Source organism: Lithobates pipiens, unplaced genomic scaffold (assembly GCF_037356315.1).
Source record: "Lithobates pipiens isolate NorthernLeopardFrog02 unplaced genomic scaffold, aLitPip1_a1.2 Scaffold_18, whole genome shotgun sequence".
NCBI lineage: Eukaryota > Metazoa > Chordata > Amphibia > Anura > Ranidae > Lithobates > Lithobates pipiens.
The window spans coordinates 247,756,013-247,774,772 of NW_027507758.1; the positions used below are offsets into that span (position 1 = coordinate 247,756,013).

The 18,760-nt window shown below is 43.9% G+C and overlaps 1 protein-coding gene across 4 annotated transcripts in view; it reads left to right on the forward strand.

The window, feature by feature from the left end:
• The window catches only part of REPS1 (RALBP1 associated Eps domain containing 1), a 294,648-nt gene extending 276,903 nt beyond the window's left edge, over positions 1-17,745 (forward strand). For all 4 annotated transcript variants that reach the window (XM_077486747.1, XM_077486746.1, XM_077486749.1 and 1 more), the window contains 4 exons: positions 701-790; positions 957-1,105; positions 13,981-14,086; positions 16,653-17,745. In XM_077486747.1, the coding sequence (XP_077342873.1) occupies positions 701-790; positions 957-1,105; positions 13,981-14,086; positions 16,653-16,721 (414 nt within the window). In that variant the 3' untranslated portion in view covers positions 16,722-17,745. The remainder of the gene's footprint in view (positions 1-700; positions 791-956; positions 1,106-13,980; positions 14,087-16,652) is intronic.
• The last annotated feature ends 1,015 nt before the right edge of the window (positions 17,746-18,760 follow it).

Below are 18,760 nucleotides of genomic sequence, written 5' to 3' on the forward strand. Positions count from 1 at the left end.
ACAAGTTGGGACAGGTTGTGTCCGGGATGAGGGCAATAGGGGTAGATGCACTGGTAACGCCTTAGGGACCAGTTCTCCCTTATTCAACGCTTTCCCTCTGTTTTGACTTCTGCTATATCTTTTGCGAAGAATCCGGAAGGGGGTAACACTGATGTTAGCCGAATTTGCTCAGGAGGTCTTGGTACACTGGTACACTTGGTACACTGGTACACTTGGTACACTGACATGGCGAGTCTTGCAGGGGTCGCCCCTTAAACACTCCCAGTCCTAATGGTCTTGAGTCCTGTATCTCAGCACTGTTGAGCCCCTGGAAGACAGCTTTGGGGGAATTTCAATTATAGGACTTAGAAATATTTTTTTTTCCTGGGGTGAAGCCAGGAAGTGGCACCCGCACAAATTTAAGTGGGAGATTTGCTTGTTCTTTCCCCAATCGGTAAAAAATTTTTTACATTTAAAAAAAAAAAAAAGTTTTATATGTACCTATAAGGTCAACCCTCTGCCCTTTGCTGTTGGTCTTTCACATAGTGGGAGTGGTTATACTATAGGAAGGCATTTGTAAAACTTTTAGTGGCTTTTCTGGGGTCTATTCACTTGAAAGTGCAGCATAAAACCCATTCATTATGATTGGACACCTGTGTTCTGTACTGTACTCCAAGAAAATAATTACTTTACATAAACTGTGCGCGTAATTAATTTTTAGGTGGAAAAGCCACCTGCTGATGGAATTCGGGGTGCCAAGCTCAATGGACGGGTTGACGATAAGCAGGTTACTGCAGCTGTTTCAAATCCGGTAAGTATGTATTGAGGAGATAGAGAGAGAGATAGATATATATATATATATATATATATATATATATATATATATATATATATATATATATCTATATCTCTCTATTTAAAAAAATTTATTTCTCTGTACACTTTTTTTTATTATTTTCTTCAAATTATCACTTTAGGGCAAAGTTGGAGCACCACTTGCTCCTCCTCCTAAGCCTGTCCGTAGACGGTTAAAATCAGAAGATGAGCTTCGACCTGAAGCTGAAGAGTCCAGTCAGAAGCAAAATGCAATGGCTGCTGTCCCGGCATCCCAGCCATCTATTCCCAGGTACTGCCAAATAATTGTCCTTGCTTAAGCACAAAATAATACCTGTTCAGTTATGTTCAGTAGGCTTCTTCACCTGCTTTCTATTAAAATCTTATTCTTGCACAAGCTCTCTTTTTAGTAGAGCCATGATTATAGAGGGATGGATATAGAGAGCAATGAAGAACGTATGTTATATTAAAAGTTGCACATAGTTACATAGTAGGCGAGTTTGGAAAACACACAAGCCCATCAAGTCCAACCTATGTGTGTGATATGTCATTATTACCTTGTATATCCCTGTATGTTGTGGTCGTTCAGGTGTTTAATAGTTTTTCTGAAGGGAATTCCACATCCTTGCAGCACCTACAGTAAAGAACCCTCTACATAGTTTATGGCTAAACCTCTTTTCTGCTAATTTTAATGCATGGCCACGAGTCTGGTTAAACTCCCTTCTGCGTAAAAGTTTTATCCCTATTGTGGGGTCACCAGTATGGTATTTGTAAACTGAAATCCTATTCTCTCTCAAGCGTCTCTTCTCCAGAGAGAATAAGTTCACTGCTCGCAACATTTCTTCATAACTAATAACCTCCAGACCCTTTTATTAGCTTTGTTGCCCTTCTTTGTACTCACTCCATTTCCAGTACATCCTTCCTGAGGACTGGTGCCCAGAACTGGACAGCATACTCCAGGTATGGCCGGACCAGAGTCTTGTAGATTGAGATAATTATCGCTTTATCCCTGGAGTTAATCCCTTTTTTAATGCATGCCAATATTCTGTTTGCTTTGTAAGCAGCAGCTTGGCATTGCATGCCATTGCTGAGCCTAACGTCTACTAGGACCCCCAGGTCCTTATCCATTCTAGATTCCCATTGAGGTTCTCCCCCTAGTGTGTAGATTGCATTTATATTTTTGCCACCCAAATGCATTATTTTACATTTTTGTACATTAAACCTCATTTGCCATGTAGTTGCCCATCCCATTAATTTGTTCAGATCTTCTTGCAGGGTTTCCACATCCTGTGGAGAAGGTATTGCCCTGCTTAGCTTAGTATTGTCTGCAAATACAGAGATGGAACTGTTTACCCCATGTTTAACGGTTTATCCTCCAGGTCGTTTATGAACAAATTAAATAGGATTGGTCCCAGCACAGAGCCCTGTGGGACCCCAGTACCCACCCCTGACCATTCTGGGTATTCCCCATTTACCACCACCCTCTGAACTCTCTTGTAGCCAGGTTTCAATCCATGTACTCACCCTATGGTCCATGCCAACGGACCTTATTTTGTACAGTAAACGTTTATGGGAAACTGGCTCAAATGCTTTTGCAAAATCCAGATGCACCAAGTCTACGGGCCTTCCTTTATCTAGGTGGCAGCTCACTACCTCATAGAAGGTTAATAGATTTGTTTGGCAAGAACGATTCTTCATGAATCCATGCTGTTTATTGCTAATGATAGTTTTTATTACTAAAATCTTGTATATAGTCCCTTCTCCTCCCCTCCAAGAGCTTGCATACTATTGATGTTATGCTAACTGGTCTGTAATTCCCAAGGGTGTATTTTGGGGCCTTTTTAAATATTGGTGCTACATTGGCTTTTCTCCAATCAGCTGGTACCATTCCAGTCAGTAGACTGTCAGTAAAAATTAGGAACAATGGTCTGGCAATTACTTGACTGAGTTCCCCAAGTACCCTTGGGTGCAAGCCATCCAGTCCTGGTGATTTATTAATGTTAAGTTTCCCAGGTCTAATTCTGTCCGCTGTTAGCCATGAGGGTGCTTCTTGTAATGGTTACTAATGTCCCCCGATTCCCTTGTGAAGACTGAGGAGAAGAATAAATTCAATACAGTCACCATCTCCCCATCCTTTGTAACCAGATGTTCTTCCTCATTCTTTATGGGGCTAATATGGTCTGTCCTCCCTTTTTTACTGTTTATATACTTAAAGAATCCATCCAGAGTGTACCTGTCCCTGGCCATGTTCCCTCAGCGTAAAAGATTATCCCCAGATGGCAAAAGATGGGAGAGAAAGTATCTACATTTTAGTCTAAATAACAGAGTGTACCTGTTGCTGAATGTGAAACAATGCAGCACTTTTTAACACAAAGTTGAGAGAACTGTTATACATTAAGCTGGAGAGATGCTAAATCAAAGCAGTCTTCCTTTTAGGGTTCTTGCACACAGTACTGATTTATGAACAGTGACTCTTCCTGGCAGAAACATACTGTGCATAAAATGTGTGTATGGTCCACAGTGCATGTGTATATCCAGGTATACATGCATAACAATTATTCTAGCTCCCAGAATTCAAATAATATCTAATATTCTAGGGGGTGATATGATTTATGTGCGTACATGAGAAAAATAAAAACCAATAACAGCAGATTAATTTTATTTTGATCAAAATGTGGCACTGGTTTACTGATATTTACACGCTTGGGTGTGCAGGCCCTCTGAAATCAACAGGCTTCAGATCAGTAAAAAAAAAAAAAAGTGTAAATGCCTGAAAGCATAGCATTTTTGGCACCTGTGTGCAAGAGCCCTTAGTGAGGTCCTGATGTGAGTGTGACCTTGAAAATTGCTGCTTTACCACAGAAATGCGTATAAAAAGTCTGCATTTATTTTATGAGAAAATAAATGTCTTTCTGTGTTTAACTGCATAGAACTACACCCACTCCCAGTATGCCTCTGTTTGGTAACAAATCAGTACCAGGAATAAGACCATAAACCTAGTGCAGTGAGGGTCTGTATTCTCGAACCATAAGATTTTACGGCAAGTAGAAAAATCCAACGGGCACATTATAAACAACTAGGAACTGCCTGCAGCTTGAAGAGCTGCCTGAAGGGCCTTACACAGATTGTATCAGATGAAGCCTGAACAGCCACATTGTAAAACTTTGTCCAGGTGCCGAAAAGCCCAAAAAAGCAGTCTCAGTCACAATGATCGTTAATAGCATAGGCTTAGATGATGATCTTGTCTGAGGCATTGAAAATAATGGAATGGGAAGCTGGTTTCCATTTGCAAGGACCAATCTGGTATGACAAAGAGAGACATAGTCTTTTTAAAGGAGGCAAGTAAGGTAGACGCTCAAGAGAAACCACCTTCTGATGTACTGGTTTCAGAGACGCAAGTACATTGTCCTTGCTGAGGTGAAAGGCCAAAAACCTCCTTAAGGAGGAAACTCTAGACCTCATTACCACCTAGTCCTTGTTAAAGACCAGAGAGTGTTCTTTATAGGAAAAAAATTATATTTTAGGCACACACCTCGCAAAGCAAATGGTGACCAGGAATGCAACCTTGTGAGTACCAGTGCAAAAGGGATTATCCATGATAGGTTCAAAAAGCATTTTTTTTGGAAGGACCAAAAGTGTCAAATGTAATGGGTAACAGCTGAAACCCTATAAAAACCTCCTAATCAAAGCATGGGAGGTTGTCAGTCTTTGGAATGAGATTGAAAGTGCCAGGATTTGCCCCTTAATTGTACTTCGGGTCAAATGCTGATCCAGACCTAATTGCAAAAAAGGTCAGGATTCGTATCACAGAATATTTTCTGGGTTGAAAGGCTCTTTCCTTGCATCAAGTAAGTCTTCCATGTGCACTGGTAGACCTTGCAGGAATCTAGCTTTCATTACTCATCATCGATTCGGAATGACCCCTGTTCCTCAGGATCTAAACTTCAATTGCCATGGCGTTAAAGCCAGCAACCATGAAGCAGGTTGGTAAACTGGTACTTGGAACAGGAAGACTGAACGATCTTGAATAACCTACAGAGCTCCTAACAGGAGTCTTATTAGGTCTGAGTACCACATCCACCTAGGCCAATTTGAAGCAATGACTCCAAGCACAGAGTTTCTGGGAAGGAAAGGCATAGATTCCACAGCACCACCAGAGATTCACCACCTGTGACCTGTTCTGGAACAATAATTCTGTGTTCGAGCCCATTCTCCCAGATTCAAGCACTGCAGCTGGGAACAAATGCCTGCCAGTTTTCCATGCCAGGGATGTAAATGGTGGACAAGATTTGGAATATAAAGTTCCGCTCCAGTCAAAATCCCTTCTTTTCCTGGCAAGACTTCTGGTTCCTCCCTTCTGGTTGATGTAAGCAATGTAGTATGCTGATTTCAGTAGGAAATGCAGGATACTGCAATCAGGGCAGCTAAAATAGATTATGAAAAACATTGTGGAGGAAAAAAAAGGGAACTGCAGTCTGCTCACATAATTTGTAATAAAAATTATTGCCATTCTGAAGCTTCCCTCCAACCACTTTGCATATTTTATATATATTTTGTACTCGCCAAATATGCTGCAGAAATCTCCCTCCACTAAGTCTGTCTGCAACCATTTTAGTTGTGGGCAGCTGAAGCTGCTGCCTGTTCACTTCCTGGATTTACACAGACAACACAGAGGGGCACCTCCAGCTCTGCTGCCCTGCAGCTTTCATTGGCCCTCTTATGACTCGCCCCCCCCCCCCCTCTCTTCCTGGCAAACTGAGTGAGAGACAGGTGCATGATGTCATAATCCTAGGCTTTTTACCAGACAAGAAACATGAAGTAGACTGTATAAGGTTTACTATTCAAAGTTAAAACAACAAGGGCAGAAGTTTTAATAGATGGAAAGTTGAAAAAATTACTGCCTGCTTTAAATACTCTTCTCTGTTTATACAAATGAAAAGGAGGGATATAATAAACAAGACAGTAATATTAATGGTCCTTTTTTTTTATATATATATATATATATATATATATATATATATATATATATATATATATATATATATATATATATATATATATATATAATTAGGCTTGCCTGTAGCTGCAGTGGATATCTTAATCCTGCACGGTCTAGGACAGTGATGGCGAACCTTGGCACCCCAGATGTTTTGGAACTGCATTTCCCATGATGCTCTTGTACTCTGCAGTGTAGTTGAGCATCATGGGAAATGTAGTTCCAAAACATCTGGGGTGCCAAGGTTCGCCATCACTAGTCTAGGAGATATCCCTGTATTTGCATTTGCCAACATGCAGCACATGCGCACTTAAGCCAACTGAAGCAATAGCAGTACATGGTGATTCAGTTGTACTGTGCCGTTAGCGGCGGCTCCCAGGCGCATGCGCGGGAGTGACATCATTGCGGCTCCGGCCAATCACAGCGCCGGAGCCGTGATACCCGGAAGCAAGCCCCGGGCGATATGTCGGCGGCCTGAGGTGGAGACAAGGATGGCTGTGGGGGATTCGTTCTCGGGTAAGTTTTAATGAGCTAGTATGCTATGCATACTAGCTCATTATGCCTTTACCTTGCAGGGTGTTTTCTTTGTTCTTCTTTTTTTCCCCAATCGTCTTTCAGGACAGCCACCTTAGAGAGACACCGGCTCCTCCCCTCTGAGGAAACACCGCCTTCAATTTCATAATTTAAGCCTCCTCCTCCCTTCGTTCCTCAGTTATGGTGTTTCCTCCGGCGGGGAGACATCGCCAAGGAACCTTAGGCTAAATTCGGTTGGTGAAACTGAAGCCACCCGAGCGGAGCCCTGGCCCCGTTCGGCTATCCGACCGTTCATCGGTCGGTCCAGGACAGTCCTATCAGCGGGGAGCTGAAGTGTTCGTACTGTCCATATACCCTAAACTCCGCTTGGGGAAAGCGGGAAGTTTATGGGGTCGTCCGTTCGTTCACCCGCGGGGGTTTCAACGGAACAAACAGTCCAGTCGGCTGGGGAAGCTGAATACTCGACTGACCTTTACACGCACTCCAATCTTCGCTTGGGGAAAGCAGGAAGTCTTTGGAGAGGTTCATCCTTGCGTTTCGCCCAGTGGGGTGCTGAACGAAGGCGTCCAGGGCCCCCCTGTGTACGCAGCCGGCTGGGAGCTGGAAGCCGGACCGGTAGGCGGGCGACGTCAGTTCCGGTGGGGGCGGACCCCTTCGTTCGATCCGCGTCTTCCGGTTCCGGACGCGGCACGTGAAAGGGAACCTAGCGTTCGGCTGGTGCGGCCTCTCTTTTCACAGTTGCACAGGTAGCTGTTAGAGGCGCATTCGTACCACGCTTCCTCAACGGGAGAATGTCCGAGGCAGAGGCTTCAAAAACTCCTGGAGATAATAGCACCAGCCACTCGAAGGTAAGAGGAAACCTGGGGAGGTGTTCCCTTACTTGTATCCAGTAGCTCCACTGGTGTTCCTCCTTGGTGGTCGGGGGGAAGGGTAGTGTGTCTGGGATCCTGGTGATGGTTGATCCTAGGGGGGGCACTCCCGGTGGTCCTCTATGTAGCGCTGGTGTTGCTGTTTTTTTAGGCTCATGCTGCCCCTTCCTGTATTTTGTGTCTTTCAGAAAGCCACGAGCAAGTCCCCCCATGGTTCTAAGAAGAAGTGCCCTTCGTGTAGAACGTCTATGGGAGACTCTTGGTCTAAAGCTATTTGCAAACAATGTATTGAGGATTTACTTAAGGAACAGGCAGTAGAGCAGGGTGCAGATCTGGTAGCTTCTATGAAGGAACTCTCTGGTACCTTTCAGTCCTTCCAAAACTTTTTTTCCAGTTTTCAGTGGCCCCAGCCTCCGAGCACTCCTACACCAGCGCAGCAGAGTGTACCATCCAGCCCTGTGGATGTTCCTCCTGCAAGGGGAGAGAGTTCAGAGGGTCCCAGGGAGGAAGCTGAGGAGGAAATTGACAGTGTCGTTTCAGACTCCCAGGGGGAGTCTGACGCAGAGATGCTGGATGGGGAATCCAGCAGAATCTCGCGGTATAAGCTTTCCCTGGAGGATGTGGATGAGCTCTTGGGAGCGATTCATACCACTTTAGGTATTCAAGAAGAAACTAAGACATTGTCACTCCATGATCGGATGTACAAGGGCATGGGGGAACAAAAGAAGCGGGTGTTCCCAGTGCATGACGTCTTGATCGATACCATCAAGAAGGAATGGCGGGATCCCGAAAGGAAACCTTTCTTTTCTGGGGCATTAAGACGTAGGTTTCCTTTTTCGGAGGAAGAGACTCTCGTCTGGAATAAATCTCCCAGACTAGACGCTGCTTTTTCCCAGGTGTCCAGACACACTGATCTATCTTTTGAGGATATGGGGGTACTGTCTAACCCTATGGATCGAAGGATGGATTACCTTCTTAAGAAGGCCTGGGATTCGTCACAGGGAAATCTTAAGCCAGCCATGGCATCCACGGTGGTGGCCCGTAACATGGAGTATTGGCTCACCCAGATTAGCGCACACATTGAAGCAGGGACAGCAAAGGAGACTATTCTATCCTCCTTTCCCATGCTTCTTAAAGGGATAGCCTACATAGCGGACGCTTCGGCGGAATCCGTGAGGATGTCGGCAAGGTCCTTGGCCCTGACCAACTCTGCCAGGAGAGCCTTATGGTTGAAGACCTGGCCTGGAGACAATGCATCCAAACTTAAACTTTGTGGAATCCCCTTTACAGGAGATCTACTGTTTGGACCAGGCCTTGAAGCGGTGCTAGATCGCACAGCAGACAAAAGAAAGGCCTTTCCTGTTAAAAGGAAAATTGGGGAACAAGCCAAAAGAAAGACTCGTCCCCAGAAAAGGGTTGTACCACCCCGTACGGTTCAGCAGAAGAAAAGTTGGGGACTCAAAAGCAAGGGACCCGGGGGAGCAATTTTTCGCCCTCCTGAACAGCCCAAAAAATCTCAGTGACAGGGTCACGGTGGGAGGAAGTTTGGGGGCCTTCCTCCCACAGTGGGAAATGATTTCCTCCAATCAGTTTGTCTTGGGGATCGTCAGAGGAGGTTACCATTTGGAGTTTTCGGAACTCCCTCCTCTGAGGTTCCTTGTCACCGAGCTGCCAAAATGCGCAGAAAAATCATCTGCCCTTCTTTCCTCTCTTCAGGAGTTGGAAGAACAGGAGGTGGTAGTACGGGTTCCAGAAGGAGAGACAAGCAGAGGCTTCTACTCTCACGTCTTCGTGATTCGCAAGCCTTCGGGAAAGTTCAGGCTCATCCTGAACCTGAAGCCCCTGAATGTCTCAGTTACCTACAGAAGGTTTCGGATGGATTCGGTTTACTCAGTAAAAGCACTCCTACCTCCGAACTGCTTCATGGCATCAATAGATCTGAAAGATGCATACCTGCATATTCCAATCGCAGAGTCCCACCAGCGTTTTCTCAGACTGGCAGTGAGAACTCCAATGGAAGTACTACACCTTCAGTTCAGAGCGCTTCCTTTCGGACTATCCTCTTCCCCCCGAATCTTCACCAAAGTGATGGCAGAAGTTCTGGCATTTCTGCGTCTCAGGGGAATCTCGGTGATCGCATATCTCGACGATCTCCTTCTGTTTGCCCCTTCCCCAGCACAATTAATTCAGGATTTACAGGTCACAAGAAACCTGTTATTAAGCCTGGGTTGGCTCCTGAACCTGGAGAAATCCAACTTAATCCCTTCCCAGAGGGTCACTTTCCTAGGGTACGAGTTGGACTCAACAGTACAAAGGGTCTTTCTTCCTTTGGAAAAAATTCAAAAGATAGACAGGGCTCTGTTGTGTCTTCAGGGCAACCACCAGATCTCCATAAGGAAGATCATGTCAGCGCTAGGGTTGCTGACATCCGCTCTTCCAGCGGTTCAGTGGGCAGGGTTACATTACCGCCCTCTACAATTATTTGTGCTGAAGGTTTGGGATCACAGCCAGGAATCTTTGGATTCTCTGGTTTCGATTCCAGATCAGGTAAAGAGGTCCCTCTGGTGGTGGAGGAAGGGAGCAAATTTGTCCCAAGGTCTAGAGTGGGTCATGCCAACCTCCAGGGTGGTCACGACCGATGCAAGCAGCTCAGGTTGGGGGGCACACCTAGACTCCCAATTAATACAGGGTATTTGGGAAAAGAGGGACTCGAGGAGATCCTCGAATTGGAGGGAGCTGAGGGCAGTAGATCTAGCTCTCAGAACCTTTCAGAAGGAGCTTCGGGGGAATCACGTAAGGGTAAGGTCGGACAACTCCTCGGTGGTAGCTTACATCAACAGACAGGGGGGCACCAGGAGCAAGTCCTTATGGGCCCTAGCGGAAGCCATCCTCAGATGGGCCGAAGCAAATATCCTGTCCCTTTCAGCAGTCCACTTGAAGGGAGAACAAAATCAGGTGGCAGATTTTCTCAGCAGGAGAACTCTGAGAGAAGGCAATTGGGTTCTCAAGCAGGAAATATTCGAAATGATCATCCGGAGATGGGGGATTCCTGCAATAGATCTCTTTGCCGCAAGGGAAAATGCGAAGGTAGCAACGTTCTTCTCCATAAACAGGGGGGACGGGGCATTGGCGGTGGACGCACTAGCACAGAGTTGGGGTTTCTCCAGGTGCTATGCTTTCCCCCCTCCAGTGCTCATTCCAGCAGTATTAAGGAAATTTCAAGTGGAGAACACTACCCTAATTCTAATTGCACCTCACTGGCCCAGGAGGCCGTGGTTCTCGATCTTGAAGGGCCTGTCTGTAGAACCCCCCTGGATTCTCCCAGTGCAGGAGGATCTCCTGTCTCAAGGTCCGGTGTTCTGCCCTCAGGTAGGACGATGGAACCTGGCAGCGTGGCTTCTGAGGAAGAATTGCTAAAAGCCAAGGGCTTCTCAGACCGGTTGGTAGCCACTCTTCTAAACTGTAGGAAAAAGGAAACCCAGTCCATTTACTTAAAGGTATGGAAACGGTTTAACAGCTGGTGTTCAGAGGGTTCCTTCAACGTGCATAGCCCTATAGCCGTTCTAGAGTTCCTACAGGCAGGGGCGGATAAGGGGTTAGCGCTTGGAACACTAAAAGCTCAGGTTTCCGCTTTGAGCGTGTTTTTAGAGAAACATCTAGCGTCAGATCCTTGGGTCGTAAGGTTCTTCAGGGCCCTAGGTAGGCAAAGACCAGCTTCAAGCTCCCCCTTCCCGGTTTGGGATCTTTCTTTAGTTTTACAGGTTCTCACAGGGGAACCTTTTGAGCCGTTAGAATCTTGCTCATTAAAGCTGATCACTCTCAAAACGGTGTTTTTGGTAGCGATCACTACAGCAAGAAGAGTAAGTGAACTCGAAGCCCTTTCTGTCAGGGCTCCCTTTTTTCAGGCTTTTCCGGATCGTCTGGTTTTGAAGATAGATCCGGCCTTTTTGCCTAAGGTAGCTTCTAGTTTCCACAGGATGCAGGAGATCGTGCTACCTACATTTTGTTCAAATCCAGTTAGAGAACAGGAACACATGTTTCACAGACTAGATGTTAGAAGATGTGTTCTTTATTATTTAGACTGCACAAGTCAGTTCAGAAAGACAGATTCACTTTTTGTTTTATTTTCAGGGGCCAGGAAGGGTTCCAAAGCCTCTAGACGTACCATAGCTAGATGGTTAAGGTTAGCCATTGGGCAGGCATACGTGGCAGGGGGATTAGAGCCTCCAGCGGGCATTAGAGCACACTCAACCAGGGCCGTGGCAACTTCTCAGGCAGAGTGGGCTGGTGCGTCTCCGGAACAGATCTGTAGAGCTGCAACGTGGTCCAGTTTTTCTACGTTTGTGAGACACTATAGACTGGATCTTCTGTCAGCCAAAGACCAAGCCTTTGGTCGAAAGGTGCTACAGGCAGTAGTCCCACCCTAAGGTAATATACTCGCTTATCCTCTCTAAGGTGGCTGTCCTGAAAGACGATTGGGGAAAAATGGAATTACGTACCGGTAATGTCCTTTTCCAGGAGTCTTTCAGGACAGCACCGGTTCCCACCCAAATTGTTGCAGATCATCGGGAACTCATTGCATGAGATCGTCAGGTAAGACTTAAAAAGTTTATTTGTTTGACGTGTTCTTGTGTCTCCCCAGTTTGGCCGGAGGTACTCTGGAAGAACTGAGGAACGAAGGGAGGAGGAGGCTTAAATTATGAAATTGAAGGCGGTGTTTCCTCAGAGGGGAGGAGCCGGTGTCTCTCTAAGGTGGCTGTCCTGAAAGACTCCTGGAAAAGGACATTACCGGTACGTAATTCCATTTTTTGGTTTGGTTCCGATGTACGTCAGCAGAATGGCACAGACAGGCAAATGGGCGTACAGGTATGTCCCTTTAAATTTGCCGCCGTGCCATCGCGTGTGCGGCGGCGCGCACGCGACCTCCGTGAGTCCGATAATCTCACGGGGAGGAAGAACGAGGAGATGCTAAAGTAAACAAGCATCTCCCTGTTCTGCCTAGCAACAGTGACACTGATCTCTGCTCCCTATGATCCTATGATTAGAGTAGAGATCAGTGATGTGTAAAACACAGCCACGCGCCCCCCCCCCAGTTAGCAGCACGCCCCTAGGACACATTTAACCCCTACACTGCCACCTAGTGGTTAACCCCTTCACTGCCAGTGTCATTTACACAGGAATCAGTGCATTTGTATAACAAATATGTAGAAGAATACTTATCGGCCTAAACTGAGGGGAAAAAACGTTTTTTGTTTTTTTTTAGAGGGATATTTATTATAGCAAAAAGTAAAACAAATGTGTTTTTTTTTTTTTTTATTATTATTTTATTTTTTTTTTTTAAATTGTAGATTTTTTTTTGTTTATAGCGCAAAAAATAAAAACCACAGGAGTGATCAAATACCACCAAAAGAAAGTTCTACTTGTGAGAAAACAAGGATGTCAATTTTGTTTGGGAGCCACGTTGCACGACCGTGCAATTGTCCGTTAAATCGACGCAGTGCCGAATTGCAAAAAGTGGTCTGGTCTTTGGCCAGCAAAATGGGCCGGGGCTTATGTGGTTAATGTGACTAAATCACCAGGGTCAGATGGCTTACACCTGAGCATTCTCAAAGAATTTAGCCATGTTAAAGCCAGACTATTATTCCCAATTTTTAAGGACCGCTTACTGACTCGAATGGCACTAGCTGATAGGTGAAAAGCAAATCTGGTACCAATATTCAAAAAAGGGCTGAGCAATGTACCTGTAAAGTACAGACCAGTCGGCCTAACATCAATAGTATGTAAACTAGTATAAAGGTATCAAGAATTTGCTGGTGAAAATAGTAGTAACCAACATGGATTTATAAATCACAAAAAAAAAACATGCCAGACCATTCTTTTACCATTCCATGAGATAGGCCCTTCCTCTATCCAAATTATATCTTATGGATGTAGTCTATTTAGATTTCCCTAAGGCATTTGATACAGTACCCCAAAAAAGCCTAACATGTCAAAAGCAAAACTTTTATTTTTATTTTTTTCTAGTTTTTGATGGAGTGGAAAGGTATTAAAAGAACTCTGGTCAGGTTTTATTGCTGCTTGTTGCCGTTAGGGAGATTCGCCCTGTTTACCATGATCAAAAGTAAAGGTAACACAAATCCCACATTTTGGGTTGGCACCAGAACAGTAATAAGGGGGAAATCATCCAATAAGGACACTAGTTCTAGTGAAGGGAAATCTCCCTCCCTTACTGTATTCACTAGAAGATTTTAACCAAAAACTTTACCATATGCACTTTGATAAGAGACCCACAGGGAAAATAAGATTGGAGACATCCACCAACCCATCCACACAGTATTGCAGAGGTGGCAGCATGAACTCCAAGAGTTTTTACATTTTGAAATTTTTTTTTCCCTATAGTCCATTCCCATAATGTTTGGCAGACTAGCATCACAGCTATTGCAGATTGCAATGCATGGCCTGCCAGGGAAAGCAAGATTATAGACAGTATCTAATGTCTTTAAACCTTCATCCTGTTTTATCTTGTATACAGTAAATATGGCTATGAAAACGGGTCAACCTTTCCCACTAGATAAATGATATCCATTCTCTTAGGACCCCTGTACAAAAACAAAGGTATGGAGGGATTTGGAGAGGTTATATAAGACCGGGGGTTTTTTTTTTTTGTGTCCAAATCCTCCTGTAGGTAGCATTATAACCCAATTGTCTCTGAACCTTGTGTCCCTCAATTAACATGAAATAAATAATAAAATTCCTTTTATGCTTCAGGTCTGCTGGTAAAGACAAAAAAGCCATTCAGGCTTCTATTCGACGCAATAAAGAAACAAACACAGTTCTTGCCCGGCTAAATAGTGAATTACAACAACAGTTAAAGGTAACATTTGGTTGAATGCCGTGTCTTACATTATATATAAGTATGAACAGAACTATATATGATAGAATGATCAAATGTTAAAGTGGAACTTCACTCTCTCAATTAACATTGACTATATTTAATCCTTATGCGGCTAGCATTAGTAAATAGTAAAGTGTATCATATTTGTTTTATCCACTTGCTGACTTCTGCACGCCGATATAAGTTGGCACAATGGCAACGATGGGAAAATGGGCGTACCTGTACATCCTGTTTCGTTGGTGGGGCTAGCGGGCTCTATGTCCGGTCTCCCAACGATCGTGTCATGGAGCCGCAGATCGGGGAAGTGCAAGTGTAAACAAGGCATTTCCCCGTTCTGTCTAGTGATATGACAGAGATCACTGCTCCCTGTCATCGGAAGAAGTGATCGCTGTAATGTGGGTTGAAGCACCCGCCCCACAGAATAGCTCCCTAGGACACACACAACCCCTTCATCGCCCCTAGTGGTTAACCCCTTCCCTGCCAGTGTCATTTATACAGTAATCTGTGCATTTTTATAGCACTGTTCGCTGTATAAATGACAATGGTCCCAAAATAGTGTCACATGTCCGCCATAATGTCACAGTCACAATAAAAATCGCAGATCGCCACCGTTACTAATAAAAAAATGAATAAAAATGCCATAAAGCTATCCCTTATTTTGTAGACGCTATAACTTTTTCACAAACCAATCAATATATGGTTATTGCACTATTTTGGGGGGGGACAATGTAGAATACATATCGGCCTAAACTGAGGAAAATAATTGTGTTTTTTTTTTTTAGATATTTTTGGGGTATATTTATTATAGCAAAAAGTAAAAAATATTGCTTTTTTTTTTTAAATTGTCGCTTTTTTTGTTTATAGCGCAAAAAATAAATATTGCAGAGGTGATCAAATACCACCAAAAGAAAGCTCTATCTGTGGGGAAGAAAAGGACGCCAATTTTGTTTGGGTGCAACGTGGCACGACAGCGCAATTGTCAGCGACTATTAAACTATTTTTTATTTTATTTTTTTCATTTCTTCAGTTACTCCCTGATTTCCAGGCCTAGAAAAATTTCATACATCCCAGGAGTCTTCGGGGGGGGTTTAGTTATGCACATCCTTTTGCTGCGCTAAAGGAGGGTGGATTTCAGGAAGTAAATGCTAATGAAGTAAATTAATCATCTGCACTTACTCAAAATGTCCTCCTGTGGAGCCATTGTGTTCTCCTGTTTAGGGGGTCACAGGGAGCAGTCCCCGCCAGGAGAACACTGATTACAGCTTGGTGATTATAATGGCCAATAAAAGCAGAAGATCCCAAGAGCTGCACATCAGAACAAGACCTGCTGTGTCTAGACAAGTGCCAGGCCACCATCACATTTCACTCTGCCCACTGGAGCTTATGCATGGAGATCCCCATGAGTAAGCTCCAGTGGGTGGCGTGAAATGCATTGTGACCTGGCAGGGGTCTAGGCTGAGACACTTGTCAACACACAGCAGGTCTTGTTCTGATGTATGGCTCCTGGGATCTTCTCCTCATATCTGTCATTGTCTGGAGCGTGGGCAGGCTTCTTCCCAGCCAGCAATAGCCGCATCAGGCACAGGACTACACTTCCTAGCAGTCGGAGTGGCTCACATACTTACTATGGTTATAATAGCTGCTAGCAATAGTTACATGTAAAATCCAACAGGCTGGTTGTACCCAAGTTAATCGATCAATCAACTTACTTACATTCAGCCTGCCCATACATGGCTCAAATCTCGACTGGTCCCTGTTGAACCAGCTGAGATTTGAACAGTCTGACCGACTTTACTGATTTTTTTTTTTTTTTTTTTCTAATAAATATTGTAATTTTGACTAATTGAATTCATTCCTAGCCTAGAACTACAGTATGCATTTCTAAGAGCCTTTCTGTAACTTCAAAAACCCCACTTCGGGAAATGTTTCACTTCCACCCCCTCTAACTGATCCCATTCGTAAATAAAAAGTTAAATCCCTATTTAACTTACCTGAAGCCACAATCATGTAACATCACAATCCCTAGTCTTCTCCCCTTCTGTTTACTTCCTGGCAGAGTAATTATTTGGGTGTCCACATTACTGCCTTTGAGACGTGGGCACTCCTGGTTAAATGGCCTCCGGCAGGGTCCTCCCCAGTTGAGCAAAGTAGTCTTTGTCATCGCAAGAGGCCAGTGGCCTTGGGCACTTCACAGTGCTGAATCGGCTGTCCCCTGCTCTGGAACTAATGGCAGTGAAGGACCTGGAGGAGGGGGGGGGGGCACTTGAGTATAGGAGGGTTAAAAAGTATCCGTTTAGGTTACAGGGGGTGTAAGGGAGATGCTGAAAAAATATATTGTGGAGTAGGGCTTTTAGTGGGATGGTAGTTCATGTTTCTTTCAGACCTTCAGGAACATGACAGTGATATGGTGGTGCTTATTCAACAGGTAACTCAAGCAACATATTTGTACATAATGGCTGTACAGCAGTATTCGCCCACCCATTTTATTGCTGAAAATCTTCTCAATAGCTGTGATATCCGATAATTCAGTTTTATTTTGTTTCAGGATGTTCTTGAAGAAAGGATATCGTTGGAAGTTCAACTGGAACAGCTACGACCATTTTCTCACCTTTAAAGCAGCAACTGCTATCTGTGAAAAAAGGCCTGCCCTAAAATAGACCCGGATTTCCAGCTCAGCGTGATTGAACATCACAATGATGTGCCTCTGTTCTCCTCCCATATTCATATTACCCTACACTAGACTTTATAAACACTTCCCCCCCCCCCCCCCCCCCCTCCAAACTTGCTATTTTGTAAGCATGGACATGCCTACTCTTCATGTATGGATACTCCAAGGCTTATTTATTGAGGTAGTGCAAAGAGCACATGTGAGGTAACCCACAGCAACCAATCATATGTTAGCTTTAAGAAGTCTACTTTCAAGTTAGACTAACCAAAATAGACATAACCTCTGTGGGCTACAGAACATTGTTTACACTATGTAGCTTAATTTCACAATCATGATACACATCTCTTTTGTACATGATCATGTTTTTGATTTATTAGCATATGAAATCTGCAATTCAGGAAAGTATGCAACAGCACTGTATCCTTTCGACAAAAAACTAATATGTATAAGGGTGATTGACAATCACTGCCATAAGCTTCATGATAAAATACTAAAATATGTTCTTGAGTATTTGCACGTCTGAGCTGTTTATTAACGTCAGAACGTTCTTCATCCATTGGGTATGGAGAAGTGTTTTTTTTTTTTTTTTACCCCTAACTGTCAATGTTAATCAGGACAGTTTGTACTTTTCCAAAGCAGCGTGTCAAAATTTCTGGGTTTATTTTCCAGCTTGCCTGAAGGCCTTACTCCTCTGACCTATAGAAAGGCTTTACTAATAGCAGCAATCTCCCTGAGTGTATACTGCTCTTCAGGTTGATGTACTGTAATAGAGTTTTGTTCTATATTGTATGATAAACACCTTTTGATCTCATATGTAAATTTGCATTGGAAGCTGACTAACAGCAATTATTGTATTTAATAGCTTATTCTGGCTGTGGGATCCTAGATGTTAAATTGCACGGATGTATCTCAGCAGAATCAGAACTAGCAATGTGTGATTTTTACACCAATAAAACAGCACAATATTTTACTTGGTGTGAATTTTCAATGGATTTTTAAAAGATGCACCAATTGTTTTTTTTTTCCCTGTGGGGTCCATGTGTGTGGAAATTGAGTGGAATGGTCCCTCTAGTTTAATAATTGAATATTTAAAAAAATAATTATTGAATAGCTTCTTCAGGGCCAAGACAAACCTTTTGAACGGTTTTCAAAATGAAGGAACACATGTAATGAGAGAAATGCAGAGCTGTCATTGCTGATCTTGAATTCTCACTCCCTGACTTTCTCTGGCTACTTTGAGTCACAGACTCCAAACAAAAATGCAGAGCAGAAAGGCAGAGAAGTCATAACCTGTGATCCACATAGTTGTTCCAGATTAGTGACTCCTGTGTTGAAAGCATTGGATTAGCAGGACAAGCCCACCAGTTAGTATTTTCAGTTGGTGAGGTCAGTAATGGCAAACTGTGTTCTCTCGGGTATCCTTTAACAAAAACAAAAGTGTTGTAAAATCATGCTATTGCTTCCCATGCTTAGCGTGTATGGGAAGTGGTGTTACTCAGCTACCGTGGAATCGTTTTTCCACACCAGATACATACATGATAGAGCAAGTCTGAAATGTACTTCATGCAGTATTTTGGAGAGTTGCCATAGCAAATCCATCAGACAATGGCTTTGATTCTCTTTTACCTTCCTAAGGTTTTACCGTCCCCTAACCAAGTGTAAACAAGCTCTAATAGTGCAGCCAGTTGCCAAACCAGTATAATAAGAAACTGTTTCTGGCTGCACTGGTTTGGCGTGGCAGTAATCAGGGAACACTGTGTTCCTGATCACTGTCACGCAGTGTATGTCAGAGATGGTTTCCTGATCACTGCCACACCAGTGCCAGTGTCACTAGACCATTTTAAGCCAACTGCAGCATCCCTGATCAGCGCCAGGACAGTTTTCCTGATCACCACCACTCCAGTTTAATCAGACTAGTGTAAGCAATAGTGTTGTCAAACTTGTCCTTGATGTCACTAGACAAGTGTAAGCCATCAACAGTGATC